This window comes from Dipodomys spectabilis, unplaced genomic scaffold (assembly GCF_019054845.1).
Source record: "Dipodomys spectabilis isolate Male_0828 unplaced genomic scaffold, ASM1905484v1 ptg000098l, whole genome shotgun sequence".
Classification (NCBI taxonomy): Eukaryota; Metazoa; Chordata; class Mammalia; order Rodentia; family Heteromyidae; genus Dipodomys; species Dipodomys spectabilis.
Genome location: NW_024870775.1, coordinates 18,604,064 through 18,624,826, shown reverse-complemented (window position 1 = coordinate 18,624,826; position 20,763 = coordinate 18,604,064). Strand labels below are relative to the sequence as shown.

General features: G+C 37.5%; 1 protein-coding gene across 2 annotated transcripts in view; it reads left to right on the top strand.

Moving 5' to 3' along the window:
- The window catches only part of Ermp1 (endoplasmic reticulum metallopeptidase 1), a 46,517-nt gene extending 28,289 nt beyond the window's left edge, over positions 1-18,228 (top strand). Inside the window, exons 9-15 of one of the 2 annotated variants that reach the window (XM_042686933.1) lie at positions 744-918; positions 1,319-1,509; positions 4,482-4,634; positions 6,101-6,303; positions 6,714-6,829; positions 15,428-15,591; positions 15,685-18,228. In XM_042686933.1, the coding sequence (XP_042542867.1) occupies positions 744-918; positions 1,319-1,509; positions 4,482-4,634; positions 6,101-6,303; positions 6,714-6,829; positions 15,428-15,591; positions 15,685-15,849 (1,167 nt within the window). In that variant the 3' untranslated portion in view covers positions 15,850-18,228. Of the gene's footprint in view, positions 1-743; positions 919-1,318; positions 1,510-4,481; positions 4,635-6,100; positions 6,304-6,713; positions 6,830-15,427; positions 15,592-15,681 lie in introns of both variants that reach the window. The other variant, XM_042686932.1, reaches the window with a different exon arrangement.
- Positions 18,229-20,763: the final 2,535 nt, after the last annotated feature.

The following is a 20,763-nucleotide window of genomic DNA, read 5'->3' as shown; positions in this document are numbered from 1 at the left end:
GGGATAAAACAAATGAGAAGGCAGAGGAAAAGGAAAAGGAAACTTAAAAGATGTCAATTTCCATGTTGGTGTTTATACACAGCTTATACTTTCATGTTTCTATTAATAAAATCACTCTTGCAACTGTTAATGTTTCTAAGTTCATAAATCAACTTTCTTCTGAAGAGTGCAAGGCATTCTTCAGGATTCCTTGGACTTCATGTCTCAAAAACTGTTAAGAGTTTTTGATATGAAAATTTTCTAATATGAAAGCACTGGAAATAAAAGATGGGGCTAAGGGCAGAGTAGCAGAAATGGCCAGGTAGAAATAGTAGGATGTAAGAAAATGAAGCCAAACCCACCAAGGCCACTGCTGCAGAGGGCATGCAGCATTCCTGGTGTATGGTAGTGGTTGGTGCTGCCACTGAAGATCAGATCACTTTTCTAGCAAAATATTACAGAAATGGGTGATTTTAGGAGACTCTTTTTATTTTAGATCACTTCCAAGGGTTACTTTTAGCCTGGTGATATGAGAAATGGTATTATTGTCACTATAGCTTGTTAAATTGCCCTCTCCTGGTAGAAGGGAGATTTGTTAGGTCTTTACTTGGTCAGTTTTAAGAGTAGATCCTGTCAAACAATGGAGATAAAAGATTATAATTTCCTTGAGCAATGAAAATTATGAGCAATGGAAATTGTTATAATCAATGATCTTTATGAATAACCCATGATTGAGACTTCTTGTTTATTTTTCTTTCTTTCAGAATGTCAGTGACCAGTACCTGGGAGAAGTGTTTTTTGATGTCTCACTGTTTGTGCATTGTGGTTTTCTCATAACTCTCACTTACCAAGGATTTTGCTCAGCATTCATTAGTGCTGTTTGGGTAGTGTTTCCATTGCTCACAAAGCTTTTTGTGCCCAAGGACTTTAAGCAGCATGGTAGGGTATTTTTGATTTTGATACAAATGGAAAAATTCATTAAGCCTTCTAGGAACTTTTTTTTTTTTAAATAAAAAAATCTCATCAAGTAGGCTTTTTATATTGTCACTGTTTGTTTTCTTAAATTTTCATACTATGTAAATTATATTACACCTTATACCCCATCTCATTCTTATATACTAGTATATGAGAACACATACTAATATATTCCTTGTGTATTTTTATTCTTATTGTATTTTATCTTCTCTGAGTGAAGTACTTTATCTTGGTAGATAACATGTACCTAAAGAGCCAGTGTCACACCTAAACCTACTTTCTGTCAGGTGCCAAGGCACATCATCACTACAAAATGCTGCTCTGTAGATTTTCTTATGTATGTGTTGTTTTTCCTTCTTCCTAGGTACCCAAGGAAAATTTATTGCCCTTTACCTTTTGGGAATGTTTATTCCTTACATCTATGCACTATACCTCATCTGGGCAGTATTTGAGATGTTTACCCCTATCCTTGGGAGAAGTGGTTCAGAAATTCCACCTGATGTTGTGCTGGCATCCATTTTGGCTGGTTGTACGATGGTGCTCTCTTCCTATTTTGTAAGGAAAAAAGTTTTGTTTTCCATTTTTAAATGTGAATATGTATTAAGCTTAGCCATCATACATGTGAAATAATGTTAATTGTACTTTCTGAGAAAGTCTTAAGCAAAAGTCACAGCAAAGGGCTGAGCATCTTGTGGGTTCAATCTGATAAGAAAAAGTAGATGAGTTTTTGTTGCTGTTGTTGTTGCTGTTGCTTTTATTCTATCTGAATGTGTATTCGAAGATATATCAAATGGGAATTGTTAAGACATTGCCTGTTGATGAACTTTTAAAATAAATACTAGGGGCTGAGAATGTGGCTTAGTGGCAGAGTGCTTGCCTAGCATGCACCAAGCCTTGGGTTTGATTTCTCAGTACCACATAAATAAAAAGCTGGAAGTGGTGCTGTGGCTTAAGTGGTAGGGTGCTAGCCTTGAGCACAGAGATGCTCAGGGACAATGCCCAGGCCCTGAGTTCAAGCTCCAGGACTGGCCCCAAAACAAAAAACAAAAAAATAAAATAAATACTAATGGTGTATTCTGAGCATATTAGAAGTAAATATTAATAAAAAACATAGTAGTTTTATTAGATCTGTTAGATCAAGAGAAGACAACTGGAGTGGAGCTTTTTTGCATTGCAATTCGATTGCCTCATTGCTAACACATCAAAATTAATTAACTGAATCTGTCTCTTTGAGTGATGACCAATGAGGATACTTAAATATATACCAAGTACTAATAGTATAGGCCTTTACATCAGTGTATTGCTTTGGTAGGGAGAGTCTTACCTTTGTTGTTGTCTGTGTTTTTCATCTTATGGGACTTCCAGAGGAAAGAGAAGCTGGTTTATGATGAGTTTCATATCAGAAACTTCAACCATGGTTTGCTTGGCATCAGGTTTATACATCTCTTGAATAGCCTGAGCCTCTACAGAAAGGAGGTCTCTGTTTTGTGGCTCTTTTCATTGTCCTTCTTAGGAATTACTTACTGAACATCCATAGTATGCCTTGAGAATTGGTGCTATCAGACCAAATAGAAACTGGAATTATAACTTGATTATATCTCATTTCTTCATGGAGGGGATAGTGAGCCTTTGTGGTAAAAGGAACCTCTGGTGGCAGTTAGGTTTTGAAGACCTATGAAGATTAGGAAGTACCACAGCTTAGCTCAGCATTATCCATAGATAACCCCTCCGTGGCCAGGAAAGCTGTCTAAGTGGATTTGCATATGTAACCTTCTAGTGAATTCATATGTACATTATTATTTGAGGTTGACTGTCTTAATCCTAAAAGAAACCTAAGTATACTGTTAAGATGATGATTCATATCCTTACTGGTATTTGTAGTAGGAGGCATGGAATGTTCTAAAATTTTATTTTCTACAGGGTTAATTTCTTTAGGTTTTATTAATAATCTTGCAAAACTCTGTATTTGTCAATAGATAGGTTTGCTATTGTGAAGATTAATTAGAAGGCTGAGACAGGAGAATTGTAAATTTGAGGTTAGCCTGTGAGACTCCATCTCAAAAACACAAAAGAACAACAAAAAGGAGATAGTGGAGTATTGTCACCTGTAGGTGAAATTCTGATCCAAAGTCAGCTGTGTTAACATACGACCTGCTCCCTTATTTATTCCTGAATGACTGGAAGTTAGTGGTGCTTGTAAAAATGACCCAAGTGTGGATCATTTGAATTCTGTGCCATTGGTCATGATCATATGGAAGGAGACAAAATGAGCCTGTGGAAATTGAAAATATCCATAGTCAGAATAAAAAGGATGTGTAAAGTATATTTTTCCTACGTCATAATTTATTAGGGAAACTTTTGGGGAGATAATGACTTTTGAATATTAAAAAAAATCTCATTTATTTTCATTATAATGTGAAATAACCCTGCTATTCCTTGATGCTGTGTGTTTTTAATTTTCATTTTCTTGTTTATATGTAGCAGTGTGAAAGGTAGTGATTTACAAATAGAATAAGATGGAACCCAGACACATTGTCACTTTATGGTCATCCTTCCTCTTCTCTGATTGCCATTCATTGTAACTGTTATCAAACCTGTTAAGAAGATAAGTAGAAGAGGCAAATGGGCCTCCTGATTGGAGAATGGGGGGGGGGGGGAGACTTGAATGTGAAAACAATAACTTAAAGTGAGATTTTAAGACAACTTTTGTAGTAGCTAGCATGATGGCTGCAATTACAGCATTATGATAGGCAGGCTTTTCTTTTTTCTTTTTCTTTTTTAAACTTTAACCCAAAATACTATCTCTGTTTAGACCTGCCAGCCTTATAGTAGATGAGAAATGCATTACTTGGTGGGAGATATATTTAGTAGTGTGTCACTTAGGAGGTTGAAGGGCAGATAGGGATACATGTTTTGCCAATGCACTGCCTTAAATCCTGGGGTGACTGGTCTTATTTCTGAACTCACAGTGTATAGACAAAGGATCATTCACTTAAGAATACTACTGTTTTATGGGAGATTATGCAGGATGGGTGTTGTAACACCATAGATTAGGAAATGACTTCACTTATCATAGTAGATTATGAATAATCTGTAATTCTTTTTTTTTTTTGTCGGTCGTGGGGCTTGAACTCTGGGCCTGGGCGTTGTCCCTCAGCTCTTCAGCTCAAGGCGAGCGCTCTACCACTTGAGCTACAGCGCCACTTCCGGTTTTCTGGTGGTTTATTGGAGATAGGAGTCTCAAGGTCTCTCCTGCCCGGGCTGGTTTGAACCGCGATCCTCAGATCTCAGCCTCCTGAGTAGCTAGGATTACAGGCGTGAGCCACCAGCGCCCGGCTAATCTGTAATTCTTTAGCTCTGTTTTTTGATGGAAATCCCTGAGAATTAGTGCTTTGTTTACTTGGTGTTGATGTGGCATCACATGCTGATAAACTTTCTCCATTGCCAATTAGGCAATACCTGTTAAAAAATAAAAGTCAGTTAAAAAGCCTGCTAGTGATAATCAATTTGTAATATTTTTATTTCAGATTAACTTCATCTACCTTACCAGAAGTACAAAAAAAACTATGCTCACTCTAACTTTGGTATGTACAGTTACATTCCTCCTTGTTTGCAGTGGAACTTTTTTCCCATATAGCTCCAATCCTGCTAATCCAAAGCCAAAGAGAGTGTTTCTACAGGTAAGAACAATTTTTGTGAGCCATGTGAGATGAAACAAATACTCCTTTATTTGCAAGTTTAATTCTTCAGGAGATTCAGTGGAGTTTGCACAGCATATTAATTTTTATAATGTCAGTAGTATTTAGGAAAAGGTATGTTTTTATTTTTTAAAAGTCTTGCTTTGATTTGTCTGAGTTCTCTTTCCCTTTTGTATAAGGCAAAGTAATAATACATATTTTAGAGCTTGACAGCTATACAGTTTCTATTGCAGCTAGTCTGTTGGTAGAGTGAAGGCAGTTGTAGATTATACCTGAGCCAAGTAAATATGACTGTCTTCTGATGAAACCTTTATACAAATGATAATTTGGCCTGTCAGTGGCAGTCTGCAAAACCTTGCCCTATGTAACCTTTTTCTTTTCCTGTTTGATATTCTTCAGGCTGTCAGTAAGGCTATTTCAAGGATAATGGTGTCTTTTCATAGAAGCCTATTGGGCACAAGTCTGTCTAGTGGCAGATGTGATTCCTGTTTTTCTCTACACATGAATTAGCTTTGTATAACATAGAAGGGAAGTTAAATGTAGCGTGCATTTACGTTTTTTTCTAGGAGTTCTAATATTGTTGCCTTTTAAAATCTGATTTATACATATACATTCAATATTTTTGCTTTGTTTTTTGAGACAGTGTGACTGTGCTGCCCATGTTGGTCTTGAACTCCTGTGTTCAAGTAGTCCTCCCTCCTTAGCCTCCTGAGTGGCTGGGGCTGCATGCAGCCATGCACTACAGTGCCTGGTCAAGCTTCTTCTTCTTCTTTTTTTTTTTTTTTTGCCAGTCCTAGGGCTTAAACTCAGGGTCTGAGCACTGTCCCTAATCTTTTTTTACTCAAAGATAGCACTCTATCACTTGAGCCACTGCACCCCTTCCACCTTTTTCTGTTTATGTGGTACTAAGGAATCGAACCCAGGGCTTCCTGCATGCTAGTCTAGAACTCTACCACTAAGCCACATTCCCAGCCCAAATTTTTCAATATAAAATATATTTGTACAGTACAGCAAAACATTTATATACTCATTATCCAGTTTGAAAGAAAAACCAGCTGGGCAACAGTGGCTTACATATGTAATTCTAGCTACTCAAGAGGTTGAGATCTGGGGATTGTGATTCAAAGCCAGCCCAGGCAAGAAAGTCTGTGAGATTCTCATCTCCACTAAACTACCAGAAAAGCCAGAAGTAGAGCTATGACTTAAGCGGTAGAGTGCTAGCCTTGAGCACAAAAGCTTAAGGACAGTACCTAGACCCAGAGTTAAAGCCCCAGGACTGGCACAAAAAAATGAAAAAGAAAAACGACTAGCAGTAACTTAACCTAAAGTGTTCTCTTTTTGTTTCTTTAGATCTACATTATTTTATCTATGCTCATACTTTATCTGGGATAAGAATGTGGGTGAATTGGTTGAGAGAGTAGTTTTCTAAGTAGTCTTGTTCTTTACAGCATATGACTAGAACATTTCACAACTTGGAAGGAAACATAGTTAAAAGAGATTCTGGAATATGGATCAATGGGTTTGATTATACTGGAATGTCTCATATAACACCTTACATTCCTGAGATCAATGACACAGTCCGAGCTCACTGTGAGGAGAATGCTCCCCTCTGTGGTTTCCCATGGTATCTTCCAGTGCACTTTCTCATCAGGTTGGTTTATTACTTTTCTGCTTAAGTTGGGGATTAGTTTGTTCTCAAATTCTATCATTGTATCACTATTAATTTATTATCCTTAATTCACAAGTCAACTGTTGTTTATAGTTTCTATCATCACAAAATTTTTATTTCTTTAGTACGTAAAGCACTCAGGATATAAACTTAAATTTTTCTTTGAACTGGAGGCCTAACTCAAGTGTTAGAATGACTGCCTTGCAAGCATGAGGCCTTGAGTTCAATATCCAGTACCCAAAAAAGTAACCTTGGCTACAGAAGATGGGTCGCTTCATATCTGTCAGATTTTTTTCATACCCAAAGATGTGTTCATGTGGTCTGAACAACATGAGTTATGGATAGCTATCCATTAAAATCATCCTAAATATTGACTCTGCCTTTTCAAATAGAAAAAACTGGTATCTTCCTGCCCCAGAAGTTTCGCCAAGAAATCCACCTCATTTCAGACTTATAGCCAAAGAACACACACCATGGGATTCTATAAAGTTGACCTTTGAAGCAACAGGTGAGTCAGATGACAATTTTTTCTTCTCCCCTCTGCTTTTGCTTTTTTTTTTTTGCCAATCCTTGGCTTGAATTCAGGGCCTGGCATTGTCCCTTAGCTTCTTTTGTTCAAGGCTAGCACTGTAGCACTTGAGCCACACACAGTATGCCAGTATGGACTGGTTTCAAACCATGATCCTCATAGTTCAGCCTCCCCAGTAGCTAGAATTACAGGCGTGAGCCCCTGGCACCCTGCTTTGATCTTTGCATCTTAAACTTTTTAAGTTGCATGCATGTCTTCTCAAATATATCAGAGTGATTAGCAACTTAGGATGACCTTATAGTATTTTTTTTTTTTGGTTGGTCATGGGGCTTGAACTCTGGGCTTGGGCACTATCCCTGCACTCGCTCTTCAGCTCAAGGCCAGTGCTTGAGCCACAGAGCCACTTCCTAGTGTTTTTTTTTTTTTGAGATAGTCTACTATGTAGCTTAGGCTGGTCTTGAACTCACAATCCACCTGCCTCAACCTCTTGATTACCTGGCTTCTTTATCTAAAAGCAATTAAAGCTGGAATTGATTTCTTAAGGAAATTTAGTAAATTATATTTTGATATTTTCAACTTTTTTGTTTTAATTGTACAAAGGGGTTTCAGTTTAATGTGATATATACATATATATGCATGCACTTTGATTACATTCACTCCTACTATTATTTAGATTTTATTTTTAGGGCAATTTCAGGCTTAAAGAAAAATTGAGCAGAAATTACAGCCTAGTTTAAGGCTTATTGATTTTGTTTAGTTTGATTTTATTATTGATTTGTTTGTTTTGGCTTGCTTTTCTCTTCCTTAATATTCTTGGATGAACAGAAGTTTAAAATTTTTTTTTGCCGGTCGTGGGGCCTGAACTCTGGGCCTTGAGTTCTTCAGCTCAAGGACAGTGCTCTACCACTTGAGCCACAGCGCCACTTCTGGCTTTTTCTGCTTATGTGGTACTGAGAAATTGAACCCAGGGCCTCCTGAATGCAAGGCAAACACTCTACCACTGAGCCACCTTCCCAGATCCAGAAGTTTTAAATTTTTATAAAATTTTCTCAGGGTTTCCTTTCAGCAAGAGTGGCTTATATGTTCTAAAGCATCTATATCCACTCAAAGGTCACAGATACTTGTTTGCTCTTATGAGCTTTGTGGTTTTAGCTTTTATATTTAGGCTTATGTTTCATTTCAGATTAATTTTTCTGTATGAGAAGTGTATGTGTTAATGCACTTTTTTATGGCCATCCAGTTGTCTATCATCTATTTATCGAAAAGATTTCTTTACAGTTCCCTTGGTGCCTTTGTCAAAAATAATTTGACACTGTGTTCATGTAGGTATATTTGTATATGATTTACCATACTTTAGAAGCTGTGTGTGTATGCACGCACATGTATACACGTGTGCACACGCATGCTAGTTCTAAGGCTTGAAGTCAGGGCCTGGACATTGTCCCTGAGTTTTTTGCTCAGGGCTAGTACTCTACCACTTGAACCACACTTCCACTTCTGGCGTTTTGCTTGTTAATTGGAGGTAAGAGTCTCATGGACTTTACTGCCTGGGCTGACTATGAATTGCAGCTCAGAGATCTCAACTTCATGAGTAACTAGGATGAAAGGCATGAGCTCTTGGTGCCTGGCTGCTTTTAGAGGATTTATATAAATACTCATAAATGGTACTGTTCTGTTTCAAAATTTGTACTCTTTGTCCAGCTACACATAATAAAAATAAGTTCTTCATTTTTAATATTGTTAAATAATTTGTGGAGCCTTGGAACAACTTGATTAAAATGTTTATTTGAATTCCTATGTGAAACCACTTGGACCTGATGCTTTTTTGTAGGTCCTTAACAACTTATTTTAGGAAAATTGGTCTGTTTAATCTTTATATGTTTAGTGGATTCAATTTTGTTTTTATCTGTATTTTCCTAGAAACTCTAGTTTTTTTCATTATCAGTTATTATAGAGGTTTACAAAATAGTCAATGTGACTTCTGAAATTTCTGCTTAATTTTATTATTTTTTTGTATATTTGGGCTTATTTCTCTTTAATAGCTAACCTTTTTCATTAAAAAAGAAAAGATTTAGATTTAAAATTAGGTCTGACTTTTTGTGTTTGTGCCAATACTGGGGCCTCACACTCCTGCTTGGCTTTCTTAACACTTGAGCTATACTTCTAGCCCAGCATTTTGATGGCTAGTTGGGAGATAGAGTCTTTGGGTTTTTCTATGTGGGTTTGCTTTGAACCAGAATCATCCAGGTTTCAGTCTCCTGAGTAGGTAGAAGACAGATGAGGTCTAGGTCTGTTTTTATTCTGATTTGTTTCATTTCATTTACTTCTTTGTGAGGTTGTTGTTTCATAGACATGGTCTCACTGTGTGTCCCAGGCTGGTCTTACATTTATGAGCCTTCTTAACAATTATTGATATGAGCTACTATGCCAAACTTCACCATAAATCTTTTAAAGAAGACATTTTTCAGATGGAAGCTAGTTTGTTAATAACTGAATTTCACTATGATAATTTATTTGTAATTTTGTGTAACTTCCTGGTATTTCTTCTGACCAGTACTTGTTTCTGAATGTTAATACTCACCTGAGACGGTACGTTCTACATTATCAGCATATAAGTTAAAAAAGTATTAAGTACTTGTACAAAGAGATTACAATTCCATAAGTCACGTTATGAGTACAGTGTTTCCTGGTTATATCACCCCTTCTTTCATTCTCCCCTATTTCCCCCTCCCATCTCTACCCTCGTTACATAGTTCTCTTTTTACATAATATACATTTAATATAATGACTGCATTTGCTCATCCTTCCTCAATTCATGTGCTTCTCTCTTTTCCCCCATCCCCCCACAACATGTTTCTTCTTCCTGGTATTCATTTTGATAAACAGTTTATTACTTATTCAGAGGAGTTACACTTTGGGATTCCTCCTCTCTCTATATTAATCCTTTAGTCAGTTTATGTGCATATTCATAGAACCCTATATGTTATCATACATGCTTGTATTTTAGGTCTAGTTTTCACATATGGGAGAAAACATGCACTCTTTGTTTGATCCTGACTTATTTCACTTAACTTTTTTTTTTTTTCAGGTGCATTCATTTCCCAGCAAATGACATATTATTCTTTCTGATAGATAAGTAAAATTCTATTGTTATGTTTGTGCCACATTTTCTTGATCCTATTTATCTGTGGTAGAGCATCTGGGCTGTTTCCATAGCTTGGCTATTGTGAATAGTGTGGCAATGAACATGGATGTGCAAGTGTCTTTACTATATCTGGTCTTCTCTGGGTAGATGCCCAAAGTGGTATTTTATTTTTTATTCTTTTTTTTTTTTGGGTCCGGTCATGGGGCCTGAACTCTGGGCCTGGGCGCTGTCCCTCAGCTCTTCAGCTCAAAGCTAGTGCTCTACCACTTGAGCCACAGTGCCACTTCCAGCTTTTTTCTTTTTGCTTATGTGGTGCTGAGGAATCAAACCCAGGGCCTCAGGCATGTAAGGCAAGCGCTCTACCACTGAACCACTTTCCTAGCCCTATTTTTTATTTTAGGAATTTCCAAACTGCCTTCCAGAGTGGTTGTACTAGTTTACATTCCCACCAACAGCATAATACGGTTCTTTTTCCCCTGCAACCCCACCAGCTTGTTGTTGCTCATTTAAAAAAAAATTTACTTTTAGTGTTATTGAGATAATATAGAGAGGGTTATAGCTACACGAATCAGGTAATGAGTATAATTCTTTTTGAACCATGTCTCCCTCTGCTCATAGTTTTGAGGCTAGCCAATGTTACTGTAATGAGATGGAGTCTCAAAGTTGTTTTGATTTGCATTTCCTTTATGGCCAGGGAAGTTGAGCATTTCCTCATCTGTTTATTAGCCATTCTCCTGAGAAGTCTCTAGTTCCTTTACCCATTTATTGATTGGGTTATTAATTTTGGGGGGGCTGTTTCTTGAACTCCTTGTATATTCTGGATATTAGGCCCTTGTTGGATGTATAAGCTTTTTTAAAAAAATAATTTTGTATTGAGATTAACTGATTACATAAATTGTAGGATAGTGATAAAGTCACAAACACATTTTAACCTTCACAAGGCAAATTGTCATTATCTTTGTCTATGAAGTTTGTGAATTCTATAAGCTTTGACAATACAATTATTTCTTTTTTTTTTTTAATACAATTATTTCTTATGTGTTGGGTGATATGTATAAGCTGTCTTTTTAGCTTAGTAACTATATCCTTTTCTGCATAGGAACTTTTTATTTAATGCAGTCCTGTCTGTCAGATCTATTTGCTGAGTCCCTAGAATGCTCTTCAGAAAGTACCTGGCTATTCTTCTTACTTCCAGTAGTTTCAAGATTTCAGATCTTACAATGAGGTCTTTTGATATTAGTGCAAGGTGACATATGGATCCAATTGTAGTCTTCTACATGTGTATGTCCGGTTTCCCCAACACCGTTCATTGAAAAAGCATATGTTTTTGGCTCCCTAGTAAGTATATTAGTACATGGATTTCTTTGTCTTCCAGTCTATTCCATTGGTTTTTAGGCCTATTTTTATGCCAGTACCAAGCTGTTTGTTATTATAGTTCTGTAAAGTTTGAAGTTCAGAATTGCCTTCAACTTTGCTTTCTTTTGTCCAAAACTGTTTTAGCTCCTTGGTTTTTTTTGTTGTTCCATATGAATTTTTTGATTGTTTTCTCTATCTTAATGAAGAATGACATTGCAATTTGGATGCTTATTGAGCTCTCCTTTGGCAGTATGGCCATTTTCATGGTATTCTGCCTATGAATGTGGGAGGTCCATTTCCTGGTGTCTTCTTTGATTTTTTTCTTCAAATTCTTATAGTTTTTGCTATAGAGGTCCTACCTTCATAGTGGTTTATTCCTAAATATTTTAGCGTATCACAAATGAAATTGTTTTCCTAATTCCCTATCTGACATGGTTGGTATACAGAAAAGCCACTGATTTTTGTGGGTTAATTTTGTATCCTGCTACTTTGTTATCAATCAGCTCTAGAAGCATGGGAGTGGAGTCTAGTGATTTAAGATCATGTCATCTGCCTACAAGGATAGCTTAATTTCTTTTCCTGTTTAAAAAAATTTATTGTAAAAATTTATTGATGTACAGAGGGGTTAGTTACATAAGTAATGAGTATATTTTTCTTTTTCTTTTCTTTTCTTTTTTTTTTCAGTTGTGGAGCCTGAACTCTGGGCCTGAGCTCTGTCCTAAGGCTTGTGCTCTACCACGTGAGCCACAGCACCACTTCTGGCTTTTTCTGCGTATGTGGTGCTGAGGTATCAAACCCAGGGCCTCATGCATGCAAGGCAATCATTCTACCACTGAGCCACATTCCCAGCCCATGAGTATATTTCTTGTTGAATATTGATCCCCTCCCCCATTTTTCTCCCACTTTTCCTCCACCCCCCCTCTTGTTTTTTTTAATTGGATTATGTCTTCTATTTGCCATATAGTTTTGTCTATGAATTCTAGGACTGTATTGGAAAGGAATGAAGAGAGTGGACATCCTTACCATGTTCTGATTTTAGAGGAAATAGTTTTAGTTTTTCACTTTTAGTATAATGGTGGCTGTAGGTTTGTCATTGATAGCCTTTATTATGTTGAGGTATATTCTTTTTTAGCTTCTCCAGAGTTTTATCATAGATGGATGTTGGATTTTGTCAGAGGCTTTTTCTGCATCTACTAAGATGATCATGTAATTATTGTCATTGGCTCTGTTAACGTGGTGTATTACATTTTTTTTGTTTGTTGAACTAAACTTGCAGCTCTGGAATGAAACTGACAATTGTAGAGAATGTTTTTTGGATTTGTTGTTGAATATTGTTATCAAGTATTTATTAAGGAGCTTTGCACCTATGTCCATCAAAGAGATTGGTCTGCAGATCTCTTTTTCACTGAGTACCTGGTTTGGGGATGAGTATAATACTGGCTTCATAGAATGAGTTGGTAATGATCATCCCTTTTCTCTTTCTTGGAAATGTTTGAGGATTACTGGTGTTAGTTCTTTAAACGTCTTACACAATTCAGCTGTGAATCCACTGGGACCTAGACTTTTCTTGTTGGGAGACTCTATTCAGTCTTCAATCTCATTGCTTTTTAGGGGTCTGTGTAACTGTTTTCTATCTTCTTGGTTCAGTTCAGGCAGCTAGTCTACCTCTAGGAATTTATCCATTTCTTCTAGATTTTTCATGTTGAGTGCAGGTTTATAAAGTAGTACATCGTAATCTTTTAGATTTCTTGGGTATTTATTGTGATGTTTTTAAAGTCTGTTTTTGTTGATTTGGGTGTTTTTTGTCATTAGATATGGGTTTGTCAATCTTACTAATTTTTGTTTCATTGATTCTATTTTTTTTTTTTTTTTTTTTTAGTCTCTTAATACATTGGTGTCTGTGCTGGTTTTTACCATCTCTGTCTAGTAGTTTTGGGTTTGGTTTGTTCCTGTTTTTCTGTTTTAGTCAGCATATAAATTTTGACAGGTCAATATATGATCTACTTTCTTATAATTTTGTTCTTCTATGTCTTCATTTATTTATGTGTCTTATGCTGAGATAAGAATAGAAGTTCTGGTCTGGAAAGGTGGCTCAGTGGTAGAGTGATTGCCTTGCATGCATGAGGCCCTGGGTTCGATTCCTCAGCACCACATAAGCAGAAAAAGCCGAAGTGGTGCTGTGGCTCAAGTGGTAGAGTGCTAGCCTTGAGCCTTGAGCTGAGGGACAGCCCCTAGGCCCAGAGTTCAGGCCCCACGACCGACCAAAAAAAAAAAAAAAATACAGAAGTTCTTATGTGCAGTCAACATGATTTTATTTTTACTTGTGAGTATATTTAGAGTATTATCTTAATGGCCTCTTTTACTTAATGGATGTTTAAAAAAGTGTACTGGTTTTCATTTTCTATTTTTTTTTGGGGGGGGGGGGGTCCAGTCGTGGGGCCTGAACTCTGGGCCTGGGCGCTGTCCCTCAGCTCTTCAGTTCAAGGCTAGCGCTCTACCACTTGAGTCACAGTGCCACTTCCGGCTTTTTTCTTTTTGCTTATGTGGTGCTGAGGAATTGAACCCAGGGCCTCATGCATGCAAGGCAAGCACTCTACCACTGAGTCACCTTCCCAGCCCCATCATTTTCTAGTTTTTATAATTACATGGATGGTTTTATCCTTTTCCTCATTTTTGTGTTATTGGGTGTAAGGTTGCTAGCCAGTTCCCTCTTCTGTCAGTGTAACGTAGTCTAGATTCTTTAATAAGTCTTTATTTACTTTCTTTGGTGCTAAAGATCAACCCAGGACCTTGTGCATCCTGGGCAATTGCTGTACCAGTTACACCCCAGATGCCTGAGAATGTCTCTTTTTTCCCCCACAGAAGCTTTGCTTGTACAAATGGCACTTCAAAGAGTATGTGTACTTTAAGTAGCTACCCAACAACCCTTGCTCTGGATGCTAGTATTTTCACATTAGGATCAACATATTTTGCTTATTAAAAATTTGACAGCAAGACAGGTTCTGGTGGCTCATGCCTGTAATCCTAGCTACTCAGGAGGCTGAGATCTGAGGATCACGGTTCAAAGCCAGCCCGGGCAGGAAAACTCTATGAGACTCTTTATCTCCAATTAACCACCAGGAAACTAGAAGTGGTACTGTGCTGGCTTGAGCTGAAGAGCTGAGGGACAGCAGGCAGGGCCAGAGTTCAAGCACCACAACCAACCCAAAAAAAAAAAAAAAAATCAACAGCAGGAACAGAGTAGGCATGAACATGTAAGATTGGTCTACAAACGTATTACTTTTACTTCAAATTTGGTATTTTTGAAGTTAGGTTGAGTGTGGTTTTTCACTTTTATTTTTGGCCTCATCTTCCCTTAGTTTCTTGGAAGTTCCAAGTGCTTATTGTCAGAAAAACTGGTATTTCATTCTGCTGCCTATGTAGGGAAAAATGAGTAATGTTTTTAAGATATGTTACGTATCAGTTCTGTCTGCAAAGTAAACTCTTAAAAAATCATCCTTAGAACTTTCATGGTATTTTGTTATCTTCCCAGAACTCCCACATGCTTTTGCTAATCTTCTCAAAAAAATTAATGTTATGAAATTATGACTCATACTACATGAATTGCTAATATCATACAAGAATTAAGTGATACTGTGGACACTGAACACGGGCTTTTTCATTTAAATTCTGACTTTTCTGCCTACTTCATTACTTTGTTGCTAGATACTGAATGTCCAAACTGGTAAAGCTCCCATTTGGTTTGTAGTGAGTACACTTAAAAGTGATTAAGGTTGGGAGCTGGTGGCTCACGCCTATAATCCTAATTACTCAGAAGGCTGAGATCTGAGGATCTCAGTCAAAGCCAGCCAGGCAGGAATGTCCATGAAACTCTTACCTCCAATTAACCACCTGAAAACCCAAAGTGACACTGTGGCTCATGGGACAGCGCCCAGGACCAGAGTTCAAGCCCCACAGCTGACAAAAAAAAAAGTGGTTAAGGCAGGAACCTTCACAGTATACTTTGGGTGGCTAGCTAAATGCTCTTGTTGATGCTTTTAAATGATCAACTATTCTTCCTTTGTATTATCTTACAGGGCCAAGCCATATGTCATTCTATGTTCGAACCCACAAAGGGTCAACACTTTCTCAGTGGTCACTTGGCAATGGCACTCCAGTCACAAGTAAAGGAGGGGACTACTTTGTATTTTACTCCCATGGACTTCAGGCCTCTGCATGGCAGTTCTGGATAGAAGTGCAGGTGGGAATATCTTGAAGCTCCATGTGGGTATTTAACAAGAATTTTTGAGTTCAGTATTCTGGGTTCAGAGAACTAACTGATTTTCTGTAGCAGGTCTCAGAAGAACAACCTCAAGGAATGGTCACTGTGGCCATTGCTGCGCATTATCTATCTGGGGACGACAAGAGATCCTCTCAACTGGATGCACTAAGTAAAAAGTTCCCGGATTGGACATTTCCCTCCTCCTGGGTGTGCACCTATAGTCTCTTTGTGTTTTAATTTTGTGGATGAGCTCTGAGCACCTGCCTGGTGAATATTTCATGTGGCACAGTTACTTTCCATGTAACATGGATGTTAATGTAAGTTATTGAATTTTAATGAGTCTATGTTCAAAAAGCTTTGGTTAACACTTTTTAGGCCCAAACACTGTATTATGGGATAAATCATGAAACAGTGATGCATGGCCTTTTTGACACTTGAAAATGCCTGTTTTTCTGGCACATGTGGGTAATTGCCACTACATGAGTCATTTTATATGACCTATGACAGAAGCCAGCAAATTCCTTTTACTTCTAGACTCAAGGAAGATGTAGACTTGTCAGATTATTGTTAATGAGATAAGCATCATTTTCCACTTAATGCTCATTCTTTGTATCACAGGGTAGTGAGTGAATACCATTCATTGCTATAACTAATGACCTCCCAATGAGATCTAACTCTGCAAATCACTAGACAAAGATTGCCATAGGACTGCAGAAGAAGCATTGAACCTCAGCAGCTCTAAAGCTGTATTTCTTTAGGCAACTTCTTGTTCTTTTTTTTACTGAATATAAATCTACTTTTTTTTTTTTAAACTGAATGTAGATCTCTGAGATGACCTGGTGTTCTGAGTTATCTTCAAGTTTCTCCCTCACCAAGTTGAGAAGGGTACATTCTTCTAGCTGTATTTCCTTCTACATTCTTACAGGCAGGCTCAGAAAATTGTGCAAGTACAGGAACGAAATTTCCTTCCTCAGAACACTTGAGTTGCCAGTGTGGGCATTCTGTAGTGGAAGGGCAAGAAGATCAGGAATAGTGGACATTTTATAAATATCTTCATTTCATAGGAGTCTTCTGTTATACAAAGTTAATCCTAATTTAGGATATAATTTTATTAATGTACTGGGTTCTTTTATTTTGTAGTGAATTGAATGAATAATTTCTCAGTAACTTACTGTGTAATAGAACTGGCTTCTCTGAGACTTGTACAAGATGAAATCAGTGTACAGATAAGTATTAAGATCTTGCATGATGGCAGTGGTAAGGCCTGATAGGTGCTTTTCATTTTGAAGACAGGAATGTAGCATGCGAGGTGTAATATAGCAATGCCTTTCTTGGCTTCTAGGTTCTGATAGGATTTGGTGAGATCAGTGGTAAATTATGCTGTTTCTTTTCCCCATTAAGAGATGTAAAAAGTTACATGGATTTTGAGTTAGTAAGCATAGGCCAAAGTTAGAAAGAAAAGCCATAGACTTCTCAGGTGATACGGGAATGAGAAGTGTTTTTTAAAAAGTAGCCTTTCACTCTGTCTGAACAGCAAGAGCATAGTCAAATGCATAGCTTATGTGACTTGGATAATGTGTTTTCTTAATTGTGCTCCTAATATTGCCTGATTTGTGACTCTTAAAAACTGGGCCCAGGCAAACAGCAGTGCTGAAGGATAGACAACGTATTACCTGACTAGCACTGCACATAGGAATCACTGCTTTTCCTGGACTTTGTGGAAATCTTACCAGTCTCAAGTGCTTCAAGTGTCTGGCTTCTGCAAACTACATCTGTTAGCACAGCACAAGTTTTGCAGGGTTTATGGTATTTAAAAAGTCATTATTTATAGAGAAAAACTGGTAATATCTCAATGAATTTCAATATACAGGCACATACATATTCTTTCTCTGTGGTTAATATGGAATATATGACAAGAAATAAAAGTAAGGCATCATGTTGAGGACACTATGAATACGAAGTTCCCTGACTTTTTACTTTTTAAAAAGAAAAGGTCATCTTTTCTTTTTAATAATCATGGTTTACCTTTGGCTTCTCAATCAAAACAATTCTCTATCAAAACAATTGTTTTGATTTTTTTTTTTAGCATCATGAACCTTTAATACTGTGCAGTCAGTGACAAGATATTCAGTCTCAGGTATGCTAATAGTCTGAAAGGCTTTAATGTCAGAAATGGTAATTAAACACAATATTCATGGCTGTCAATAAGCACACTTCCTATCATTAGCTACTGAGATTTAACTTGTTAACCACCCCTCACTCTTTAAAAGATTATGACTTACTCATTTCTAAAAGGGTCTTTTTAAAAGTACTAGCAAATAAATGTGTTTTCCCCACTAGAGAATCTAAATGTAACAGCACAGTACTGCATATTCAAGGAAAGTGAAAAATTGTGGTTTCAAAGTAGCTCTTTGTTTGTTTCCACATTTTAGTGGATATGAATAAGTGTATTAGGATTCCTTGAAGTATTAACATAAAGGGAGCTACAAGCCAACCTGCTGATTCAGGAAGAACAAGTGTGTATGTCTGTTTCTTTTCACTGGTTTGATGACGTTAATTGTTGCCTTAAAATGTTACTGAAATAAATTTTAACATATTTGTTGTATCTTTTTAAACCGAGACATTATTATTTATACCCTCCCCTATTTGAAGGTTTTTTCATGTCCACAGTATTTTAACTGCTGCTCTCTAGCTCATATATATAGAATTGCTATTTTAAAGAGTGATATGAGGGAAGAACTCACCGTGGAAATGATCACTTAAAAAAAAAAAACCACCTGGGAATGAAATGGTACACCTGAATTTTACAGAAAGTATAAACATGTTCTGTTAGTTGGTAATGTTGAATATCAGCATAGATATAAATCATGTGCACTAGGGAGAAGAATTACAAAAGGCCTAATTAACAATTTAATTTTTTTTAATTGGGGAGGGGGGCAGAGTGGCAATAGGAACAGGAAGAAGGAAAGAAACTGGAAGGACAGCACCACCACTCACCAAAACAAGAGCCCATTCTTGTTCAGTGATCTCTGTTCAAAGATTTTACAGAATGTGTACCCTCAGAAAAGTTCAAAAGTTTAACCTGGTTAAACCACTTTCTATTAAAAACTTCTCTTATGTCCAATAAAGTCAAGATGTACTTATGTACAGGTACATTATGTCTGTTTTGGTTGAAATTCACACAGAATTTTAGAGTACATCATACCTTTTTTTTTTTTAATGCCAGCCCTGGGGCTTGAACTCAGGGCTTGGGCATTGTCCCTGAACTTCTTTTGCTCGAAGCTAGCAGTCTACCACTTGAGCCACAGTACCATTTCTGGCTTTTTCTGTGTATGTGGTACTGAGGAATTGAACCCAGGGCTTCAAGCATGCTAGATACTAAGCCACATTCCCAGCCTTAGAGTATACCTTTTTCTTGACAATGACTTCATTCATAATCTTTGGTCCAATTTGATCCTATACCATGACCAAGTAAGATTTGTCCTAGAATGCAAGGTTGGTTCAGCATTGTAAAACCAGTGTGGCGCACTATATTAAAGAACAAAATCACATAATCACCTCAGAAAATATCAGGGTTTTTTTTTTTTTTTTTTTGGTCAGTCTTGGAGGTTGAACTCAGGGCCTGGGCACTGCCCCTGAGCTTCTTTTGCTCAAGGCTCTTTATCACTTAAGCCACAGTGCCATGTTCAGCCTTTTGGGTTTATGTGGTACTGAGGAATCACACACAGGGCTTCATGAATTCTAGGCAAGCCACATTCACAGCCCAAACTTCAGTTTTCTAAATATCCAATACCCCTTCCAGGATTGAAAAAAAAAAAGTCTCCTTAAACTTAAAAGGGGAACTTCTTTAACCTGGAAGAAGACATCTATGAAAAATGCACAGCTAATGACATCATAATGACTGTATTGCTATTTCTGAACATCATCTTGGTAGATTCAATCAGCACAATTTGGCTTTCTAGATTCAAAAAGAAGAGTTAAAACTACCCCTAGCTGCAAACAATGATCTCTGTCAGAAATCTTAAGATCAATGTACCAATGTCTCACACCTGTAAAACTACTTAGGAAGCTGAGATCTGAAAATCAAGATTTGGAGCTAGCCTGGGCAGGAAAGTCCCCATGAGACACTCATCTCCAATTAACCACTCAAAAATTGGAAGTGGAGCTATGGATCAAAGTGGCTCTAAGTTAAACCCCCTACAACCAAAAAAAGAAAAAAAAAATCCTAAGAATCCATAGGAAAAAACTTTGCATCGAATATTGGTGTAACTCACTTAACTATACTTTTATACACAAGAAAACCCCAAAGTGAAATAATTTCATTTACATGAACATTGAGAAGAATACTTAGAAATAACAAACTTGGCGTGGGTGGCTCGTATCTGTAATCCTAGCTACTCAAGGGGCTGAGATCTGAGGATCAGGTTTTGAAGCCAGTCCAGCTAAGAAAGTCCGTGAGAGACTATACCAATAATCTACTCAGAAAATGCCGGAAATAGTGCTGTCATCCAAGTGGTAGAGAACTAGCCTTGAGCAAAACAGCTCAGGAACAGTGCAGCGGCTTCTAAGTTCATGCCCCCAAGAAAAGTAACATTACAAAATATTGCTGAAAAGGCACGTACCTGGATTGGAATATTTAATTCTAAAAGACAGTATTCTCTATAAACTGATTTTCAGATTGAATACAATTCCTATCAAAGTCTGCTCTGTGTATGTGTGTGCCGGTCCTGGGCCGTGATCTTGAACTCTGGGCTGGTGCTGTCCCTGAGCTTCTTTTGCTCAAGGCATATGTTCTACCACTTGAGCCACAGCACACTTCTGGCTTTGGCTTTTTCTGAATAGTTTATTGGAGATAAGAGTTTCACAGAGTTTCTTGCCCAGACTGGCTTCAGAACCTCTATCTTCAGATCTTAGCCTCCTGAGTAGCTAGGATTACAGGCATAAGGCACCAGCACCCAGGGGTGTGTGTGTGGATTACAGGCATAAGGCACCAGCACCCAGGTGTGTGTGTGTGTGTGTGTGTGTGTGTGTGTGTGTGTGTGTGTGTGTGTGTGTGTGTGTGTGTGTGTGTGTGTGTGTCTCATGAGAGGGCAAAGTCTCACGGCCTTTCCTGTCTGGGCTGGCCTTGAACCACAATCCTCAGATCTCAGC